This window comes from Pinus tabuliformis, chromosome 4_2 (assembly GCF_031772625.1).
Source record: "Pinus tabuliformis cultivar Carrire ecotype Pingquan chromosome 4_2, CPIR1, whole genome shotgun sequence".
In the NCBI taxonomy this organism is placed as follows: Eukaryota; Viridiplantae; Streptophyta; class Pinopsida; order Pinales; family Pinaceae; genus Pinus; species Pinus tabuliformis.
Genome location: NC_142304.1, coordinates 289142466 through 289152506, shown reverse-complemented (window position 1 = coordinate 289152506; position 10041 = coordinate 289142466). Strand labels below are relative to the sequence as shown.

The 10041-nt window shown below is 33.1% G+C and overlaps 1 protein-coding gene across 1 annotated transcript; it reads left to right on the top strand.

The window, feature by feature from the left end:
- The first annotated feature begins 7769 nt into the window (after window positions 1-7769).
- Window positions 7770-9828, top strand: LOC149169130 (protein DUF642 L-GALACTONO-1,4-LACTONE-RESPONSIVE GENE 2-like). The gene is made up of 3 exons (XM_089428579.1): window positions 7770-8186; window positions 8285-8782; window positions 9011-9828. Exons 1-3 carry the CDS (start codon window positions 8099-8101, stop codon window positions 9529-9531), a joined length of 1107 nt encoding a protein of 368 aa, XP_089284705.1. The 5' UTR covers window positions 7770-8098; the 3' UTR covers window positions 9532-9828.
- Window positions 9829-10041: the final 213 nt, after the last annotated feature.

The following is a 10041-nucleotide window of genomic DNA, read 5'->3' as shown; positions in this document are numbered from 1 at the left end:
TATCGAAAATATCAGTAGAACTTTTATTTTTTTATTTATTTTCCCCCAAGAAGGGATTTATTAAAAACATTCCAGGTGCGTAATAATGATATTTAAAGATTTTTAAATGGAGAGTATAAAAACCATCCTATTTGAATAATAATGATACATTATTTAATATGAATTATTGTATTTGAATAACAATGATATGGAATGATGTAAATGATCATGATATATAATGGTAATAAATAATAATAATAATAATAATTTTTTTAAAATAATTATATTATTATGAATAATAAAAAATATTTTATTTTATTTTATTGTTAATTAAAAAAAATTGATAATAAAAATTAAACTAATTAAAAAATAAAATAAAATATTTTTTTATTTTTTATTTTAATATAATATAATTTTTTTAAATATGGTAAATAAAAAAATATTATTATTATAAAAGAATTTGTTAACCAAATTAGATTTAGGAATGAGTCTAACATATTTATTGATTTATACTTGTTTAAAATAACATAATTGTTATAAGGGTTATAGGTTCAAATTTTATGGGGAAGGGTTGAAGATAGGAGTTATTTTTGGGGAATTAAACTACCTCAAGGGGCATCCAATAATCTCTATCGAGTTTCCCACAACCTTAGTGATGTCATCTATAGGTCGTTCTTCCATCCAACATTAAGGTTAACCCCAATCTAGTTGTTCCATCCAACATTAAAGTTGGCCCCACCCTAAACTCTAGACTCAGCCTAGTTCTAAAAAAAAAACTACTTAAGTCTTAGTTTGTTCAAATATATTAAATTTTAAATAAGGCAGTGTCTCAATATTATAGTTTTTTACAATTAATAATTTGTTCAGATATATTAAATTTTAAATAAGGCAGTGTCTCAATATTATAGTTTTTTACAATTAATAACAAATATCTCATTATTGTTTAAAATTATAAAAATTTATGAAATCGAAATGAACACTATTAATTGAGGAAAAGATTTGGAAATTTAAAATATATTTTTAATGTTGAATTTCAAAGTTTGATCAATACAAAATTAAATTTTATGAGTTAGAAGAAAGTGAGATTGATGATCCATTTAAAGATGGTATCTCATGTTTTTCTTCTTTTACCTTCAATAATCATTACAACTCTACTTTATGCAACTAACTTCATGTTTGCCTTTGGTGTTGTTAAATGTTGTGATTTCTCTTTTTTTCTTCTGTGGCTTTCATGGGATTTGAAGTGAGTATGGCTTGCAGTGGGTTTTCTATCTTTTATCTTGAGTTAGATCTTTCATTATTCCCTAGATTTGAAGGCTAATCTAAAAGGGTGGTTTGTTTTTGGTTGTGTATGGAGGGTTCAACTTTAATTTTAGCTTGACCCCACTCTTTCCTCTAAAAGTGTCTCCCTCATGGAGGTGGTTTCCTTTGGCCCAAGGGTTTTCAAGCTACTTTATTATCTTTTAAAGCTACTTGATTTTCACTTTATGAGGTTTTTTTTTGTCATGACCTTTGCCTTATTCTCTTTACTTTGAAAGTGTCTCTTAAGGTTTTGATTGATTTGAACCCATGGTTTCCTTATCTATAATGGGTTTTGGGCTAGGGCTGCTTGTAGACTTTTACTTGTAGATTCAACAACTTATGTGATATGCTAAAATATAAGACAAGAATCTACTCTACTGATCAACAGAAACAAAAAATGATCTATGAAAACACTACGCAAAAAAGGAAGAATTTCAATCGCACATAACACAATTTTTTTTTTGGGGAAAGCAACTCCTCAAACCCCTGACTATCTATATTCCATTAACTATAAGATATGTGAAGAAAATACAATTATTGTTCAACCTGAACAATTCCTGCACAAGTACAATCTATCTCTATGCTTCACAAACCATCTCAAGCCAACACTTAACCAATTTTGCTGCCTGTCAAGTCCCTACTTCCTTTTGCTCACAAGCTCCACGTGCAAACTTATGCTTCCTATTGCTTGGTCTCACCAACTTGTGCTCACCAAAACAATGATTAAACTTATGTTCATCCCTCCTTTTAAAGGGCTTCTTCTGACTGCATGCACCACCTGTACAATTTGATGATTATTCAACTGATAGTACACTTTCCTTTAACTCCAATCTCAACTGGGTCGTGCTCAGAATTGACATGCAACAACTATTTATAGGTAATTATTAGTTATTTGATTGATCATTGAATGTGAATTAAATCTAATTTTTAATTCACTAGACCTCTCACTAGTTCTTCTATCACTTAGAACTAGTTAAACCGATTTTAACTCAAATAATTAAGTTAAGTAATTACAACTCAAAATAAACTGCAATTGGACCCCTTAAAACTTAGGGAGAACTCTACTCACCTCTAGTTTGACCCTCAACTCGAATTGGTTGAGCTAGCTAAGTCTTCTTGGCTTAGTTAACTCGTACAAGTTGTCAAGTGATGTGGAATTACAATTTACTTCTAATTTAATTAAGGGAAAATTAAATTAGAAGCCTCTTCTTGTTGCCATTTTCAATATTTCTTGTTGCGAATTTCAACACATCTTGGTTTTGAACCTTAATTATGAATGTAGATAACGCTTTTTGACACTTTAGCAACTTACTTTTCTTGTGTCTATTGGCTACTTTGTAGCTTTGGCTTCACCTAATATTGTATGAGTTGTGCTACTTTGGGTTGTGATGGTTTTAGGGAAAATAACATTTAATAACTTGACCCTCTAAATGATTCTTGATGACACTAGAATTCACAATAATGCTTGAATTCTTTTCAATTGATTTGGTACTTTTTAATTTTGATCTTCAATGTATACACTTCTAAACTTGTACTATTTTGATTATATTATTTAAAATTTTCTTTCATTTTAATGTTGCCAAATAGATACCCCAATAGGGGTGCGGTCATGGCCTTAGCTAGTGTGCCATTCTACCAAGTCTTCAATCTACATAATGGTGTGGCAGGGGTTAGTTGAGGTTGGTTTGAAGAAGAACATGTGGGTTTGATGTGCAAATGATGGTTTTTCAAAAGTATAAGGTATGTTTGAAAGGAGGTGAGGTTTGTTCCTTGTCCTCTCTTATTTGTCTTAATTTGGTGTTCTTTCTTTTGAACTGTTGCTTTTAGGAGGGGCTTAGTAGCTTATGCTGTCAATTGGTATACATCAGGTTCTCGCTCTCTCCTCAAGTTAGACCATCATTTTCGTTAAAATTGTCGTCTCTCCTTTTCTAGATTAATGTTCTAGTTCGGGCAAGTCTATATTTGTATCTTACTCGCTTGCTCTCTTGAAGGTTGTTTCTCAACAAGCTTTGTCAAATTTGGTTTTTAGAGGTGATAGTTGTTTGGGTTACCTATATTTATTCTCGCGATTTTGTGCTAAAAACGATTTAAGGTGTGGAGTGTATGTTTAAGATTTTTTTGTTGTTTTCTCCATTTCAATTTGGTAATTATATTCAGAGTCAGGTGTTAATTAGCAGAGTTACGTTTATTGGGTATTGCAATAGCTACCTTTACTTAGGTTCATGCGTTAACGAATTCCCTGACTAGAATTGGGATTATCTCATGTCTTTGAGATATAGGGAGTTTGATAATTTGCTAGAATTTAGTCTTGTTCTCTGGTGCTTGGGGGATGATTCGGTAATGTTAAGGTCTAGAAGTTAGGGTGTTGTAACTCATCCCTTTCATTACTTTGAAGGTAGAGGTTCTTTTTGTTCTTGTGTCTAGTGTTCCTTGGGCGTTGTTTCAATGGATCCTAGGTAGAGGATGACTAGCAGGAGAGGTGGAGGAGGTAATGTCAACATTAAAAGAAGTCGACCTTTTGCCTATGACTTTATCGCAACTTTTTTTGATGTTGTTCCTTTGGAGGTTAGGAGGGATATTTTATTGTTGGAGAGTAAAGAGGCAAGGGATAAGCCTTATTCTGAATTAGTGGGTGAGGATATGAAATGGGTTCCAGACCCTGGCATATTTAGGAATTGAAGGCTTCATTTTACATCAACAAATGGCCACTCCGTTATGTTTGATTTTCAAAAACAAACATGTGGATTCCTACATTATTTTCTCATCTTTGGAAGATATGAAACAAATACTTCATAATCTCAGGTTTTGTTTAGATATCATCGACGCTTGTTTGGATCGTGTAGAAGGCTTCTTGGATAGACCGCTATCGAGTGCTCTGTTAAGACACTCCTTGATGTGAAGTCATCGGTTCAATTCCCCCCGGGGTCTTGGATAAACGGTAATTGAGTGCTCTGTTAAGGCAGTCCTTGATATGAAGTCATCGGTCTGTTAAGGCAGTCCTTGATGTGAAGTCACCGGTCTGTTAAGGCAGTCCTTGATGTGAAGTCACCGGTTCTCCTTGATGTGAAGTCACTGGTTCTCCTTGATGTGAAGTCACCCGGGAATGTGAAGTCATCGGTTCAATTCCCTGCCTGGGGTCTTAGATAGACGATGATGAGGTGCTCTCTTAAGGTACTCCTTGATGTGATCAATTCCCAGCCCCAGTCAAGGTGATATATTGGACATGACGAAAATATAGTCCTGCCAAGCTTACAAAATAATAATAATAATAATTGCTAATAATAATAAGAGAAATGGTAGAATTTACAAGTAAATCTAAGCTAGATTGTTATATAGTTTTAAACATAATTTTCCACTAAATTTGGTGGTGCCATAGGTGGAAGATGATTTTTTTATTATTGATTAAACAAAATAAACTCCTGTTGCAAGCAAATAAATATTTGTTTTTTTATTTTTATAAAAATTTATTATACAAGAAATATAAATTTTGATTATAAAATAATGGCTTAGTTTATTATATAGATTAAATAGTTTTTTCACTAGAGGATATAATTTTAAGTAAAATTGTGATTTTTTGTTGTTTAAAATACATTTTTGAATGCATAAATAGATTTAGCACCCTAAAACACTTTTAGAACACTTAAATTTTAGAAATTAAACAATTTAAACTCAATTTTTAAAGAATCTATACAGGATTTTGATTAAAATTAAAATACTTAAAAAAAATCATTTTATTTATAAATTAAACTAAGCCTAAAATTATTACTTCAAAAATAATAATTTAAAATATTAAATTTAGAAAAACAATTAAAAATAATTCTTTAACATTTAAAAATAGAGATAAAAACATTTAACCATTACCTATGTAATTCATGCTGAAATTATTTATTAAGAAAAAGATAGAAATGAAAAGAGAAAAAGGCAATCATGGTTTGTATTAATAAGGGGTAAATATGAAAGACTACAAGCATGGCCCATAGCTCAATAATTCCAATGTTTTGTGCAGAATTCTTACATAGACACGGACTTGCATGTGCCCTTTGCGTTAATGGAGTGGCGGTCGGTATACGATTTCATATATTTCCCTTTCGGTTAAATATTTTTATATATTAAATATGAGACGGTGATATTTTAAGGCAATAAATAAGACGGTGATATTTTAAGGCAATAAAGCGAAACTCATTAAGGAGATCTTGCACAAGCTGGGCCTCTGAAATCTCTCCAAAATGTTAAATGGTAACACAACAAAGGATTATCGTATAGATTTTTAATATTACGTGTTAATATTTTATTCGTGAATCACGTGCAAATTTGTGTAATATTTACTTTATATACTTTGTTTTGGAAAATGACAAAATTTATTATAACGTATTTGTTATTATTTTTAAAATTTATTATTGTTAAATTAATAGGTAAAATTTTGTTGTCAATTATTTATATATATATTAAATTAGAAGAATGAGTAATTGGTATGGGTTATTAGATTTTTAGGACTTAGGATGTGTTAGGGGATTGAATTTTTTTTTTTTTTTTTGAAGCTGTGATTCACGGTCACTTAGTGGTCCCTACATCTAGGGTAAATATCTCCGCCCGCCAATAACCCCGAGGGCGTCAAGGAGATTTGACCCGGTGACCTCCCAACTGGGAAAGTGCTTAGCAATGGAAACTCGACCATTTGAGCTATCCCTTGGGGCTTTAAGGGATTGAATTTTGAATCTCTTAATTTATACTATTTTATTTTACTTCAATTATCAATTAAGTTATTGATAAAGACTTCTTCATATTTATTTTAATTTAAATAATTAAAAAACTAATATTTTTTTATAATTCTTAATAAAACTAATACTAATTCAATTTTTTTTTTTTTTAATTATAATTAAAGTTTTATTGCTATTTTTGGAAATTACAATATTAGATAAATTGTGTATGTCCTAGTTAGTGGCAATGCATCAAGTTTTTGTTTTGTAAAGTTTAGATTCAAGATATTATACAAAATTGACAGAAAGACAACTTCTACCACCAAAAGCTTCTTATTCACTATCAATATGGAAGAATGATATGAAGATTAAAAATAAAGCAACATGGCTCCACCTCTTGGGTTATTTGTCCTTTTAGTTAGAGTTGCTTGCACACTGAGGTGGGCACAAATATACTTTGATTCTTTTAGAGAAATTGTCCAAATCCTTCGCCAAAAGCTAGAGTTGAGGCATAATCCTATCCTTCACATCATTGTGCTTTACCAACACCATCCTTAACAAAAAAAACTTATTTGCCAATGTAATCCAATAATGTGCTTCGCACTATGTTCAACATCCATGACACCATCACAACTACGATGTCAAATTAAATTATAAACCTTTATTACCAACCAATTTGATTTTATATATTTTTTAATCTTATTATTAAAATAAACTTTAATCATTATAAAAATTCAACACATAAGATTATATTTTAAGTTAAAAATTTAATCTATAAAATAAAAATTATATATACATACACTAATTTATCTCAATCTACTATATTAATTTACATTAACCTATTATAAATAAATTCATTATAATCTATTATTAACCTATTACAAACAAATTCATAATAATGTATTATTATTAGGTTTAAAATATTGAAAGCATTATTTTAGATTTATAAAAATATATATATCATTTTTCCATTCCTCTAACCAAATCCAGAATACTTTCATGTTCCATTCCTCTAACCAAATCGAGAATACTTTCATGTAATCAGATCGAAGATACTTCTTATTCTTACTATCCTTATTTGCTATCAAATTTATTTCTTTCTATATATATTCTTCAACTTAATTATTATTCTTTAATTACATTAACAAAAAATTGAACCAAATCAAATAGATCTCCTATAATTATTGTCCATATTTATTATCAAATTTATTTTTCTCTTTATATATTTTCTTTAATTTAATTATTATTCTTTAACTATATTAACAAAAATAAATTTGAAATACAAATCTTCCCAAGAAAAAAATTTCTGTTAAATGTAAAAATTATCATTAAAAATATCCTTATAGTCTATCAAATTTATTTCTCTATAAATTTTCATTCAACTTAATTAATTATCATCTTTAATTATATTAACCCAAAGAAAATCCTTCGACTTAATTAATTATCATCTTTAATTATATTAACCCAAAGAAAATCCAAATCCAAATCATGGAAAAGGGAAAATTAATTGTTAGAAAAACTATTCTTTGATTACATTTAAGATGCAAATCATGGAAAAGGGAAAATTAATTGTTAAAAAAAATTATTCTTTGATTACATTTAACATGCAAATCATGGAAAAGGGGAAATTAATTGTTAAAAAAATTATTCTTAGATTGCATTTAAGAACAAGGTTCGAATCATGGGCGGAAAAAAAATGGTTAAAAAAGAAAACAGAAGTCTGTCAATGGCATGCCATAACAACGTGGCTGTGGCATTTGAACCGTATTTCTCGGACCTCCCATGTGAGGCTTGTGTACCTTGAAAATGATGGGAAAAACCTGATCTGCGCTGTAAATTTCAAGGAAGATCGATCACTGATTCACTGCTATTTCAAATTAAAATGAATAAGAACGTTAGCGATACACATTCAAATATGGGACAGGTCATCCCTAGCAGCCACGTGCTGGACACATCCATCCATGGCGATGGAGACCAAGTGTGCCCACAGACTTCGACTCCCTGTCTTATTCTGAATCTTGATGTATAAATAAAACCCGATAAGAAGATCGGGCACTGCAATGCTGTGAGTGCTCAGATAGTTAGCCCCTTGTAGCCAGGCTCTCTAGTTAGACTCGAAAATGTGGTGCTCCAGGGTTTCGATCTGCCGTTTCTTATGTCTGCTGCAGTTGCTTTTTCAGCTATGGGGATCTGTCACCGCCAGTGATGGTAAGCTTCTTTTTCCATTAATTTGATTAGCTCTGTAAAGCTCTATACGTGTTCATGTTGTCCATGGCTGACATTTCTCTGTTTTTGTTTTCTTGCAGGTCTGCTGCCGAATGGGGACTTTGAGTTGGCTCCTAAGCCCAAGAACCTGAAAGGCACGGTCCTTGTAGGGCGAAACTCCTTACCCAAGTGGCGAACCAGAGGTTTTGTGGAGTACATAACATCTGGACATCGTCAGCGTGATATGTTGGTGGTCGTCCCCGAAGGAGCCCACGCTGTGAGACTGGGAAACGAGGCGTCCATCAGCCAGAGTATCAAGGTCACAAGGGGCTCCTATTACTCGCTTACATTTAGTGCGGCGAGGACTTGTGCACAGTTTGAGAGACTGAATGTCTCTGTTCCTCCGTTTTCTGGAGACATATCCATACAAACCCTGTACAGCAGCAATGGCTGGGATGCTTATTCCTGGGCATTCAGGGCTCTTTCCAGTGTAGTCGATCTTATTCTTCACAACCCCGGCGTTGCAGAAGATCCGGCTTGCGGACCAGTGCTGGATGCAGTGGCACTCAAGGAGTTGTTCCCCCCTCGGTTCACAAGATGTAGTGTGCCTTGGCTTCTTGACTATCTTGATTTGCAGAATCTCTAATTTCTTGATTATCTTGATTTGCAGAATCTCTAATTTCTTGATTATCTTGATTTGCAGAATTCTTAATTTCTTGATGTTTAGAATTCTTGATTTTTTCATTTGGCTTCAGTGAATCTGATCAAAGTCTGTGTAATCTGCCTTCGCTTCTTGATTTCTTGATTTCGATTTTGATTTTGTGCAGTCGATCTCATAAAGAATGGCGATTTTGAGGAGGGCCCTTACATGTTCCCAAGCTCCAACTCTGGCGTGCTTCTCCCTCCCAACGTTGAAGATGCCATTTCTCCTCTGCCGGGATGGATCATCGAATCTCTGAAAGCTGTCAAGTACCTTGACGGGGCACATTTTGCAGTTCCGCAGGGCAGGAGGGCCGTGGAGCTCGTGGCCGGCAAGGAAAGCGCCATATCCCAGGTCGTCAGAACGATTCCCGGCAGATTGTACCGCTTGAGCTTTGCAGTGGGAGATGCCAGGAATACCTGCATGGGTAACATGATTGTGGAGGCATTTGCTGGAAGGGAAACAGTCAAGGTTCCCTTCGAATCAAAGGGAGCCGGAACCTTTAAGGCTGCAACACTCGCTTTCACTGCGATCGCCCCCAGGACTCGCGTTACTTTCTTCAGTACGTTTTACACCATGAGAAGCGACGACTTCAGTACGCTGTGCGGTCCTGTGATAGATCAAGTTAAACTCTTTTCCGTTCGTTAAGCGCTGTGTTGCTATTTGCAGATTTCGTTTTATTGCTGTCTACTGCATTTATGTATGCATTTGATTAGTGCTTCTGATCTGATACCTCCCTTAACAGAGGAGAGATTGATACCACAAGTATTTGAAGTTTCTATGGCTTTTTGGCTCCAGCCACTTGCTGGACCATTTATTTAAGCTTATGAAATTATTGTTTGGGATTAGTTTGGCTGGATAGTAGCATTAGCCTTCGTGAAGGCAATGAACCAGCATTTTGTTCACGAGCAGTGAGAGATGATAATAATATTTGTCTTACAGATTGCTTGTGCTGTTTTCTGGATCGTACTCTGTTCTGCATTTCTACTGTGCCACTGCTTTTCAGTGGGTACATGTAATTCATCGCGTAAAGCCGTATCTTTCTGGCACGGCTGAGGCATCCTTTAATTAATTTTTGGATTTCTGGGTCCTTTTCCTCCTTCATTGGTCCACTGCACAAGTACAAGATTCAAAATAAACAAAATCCTATTTAATATT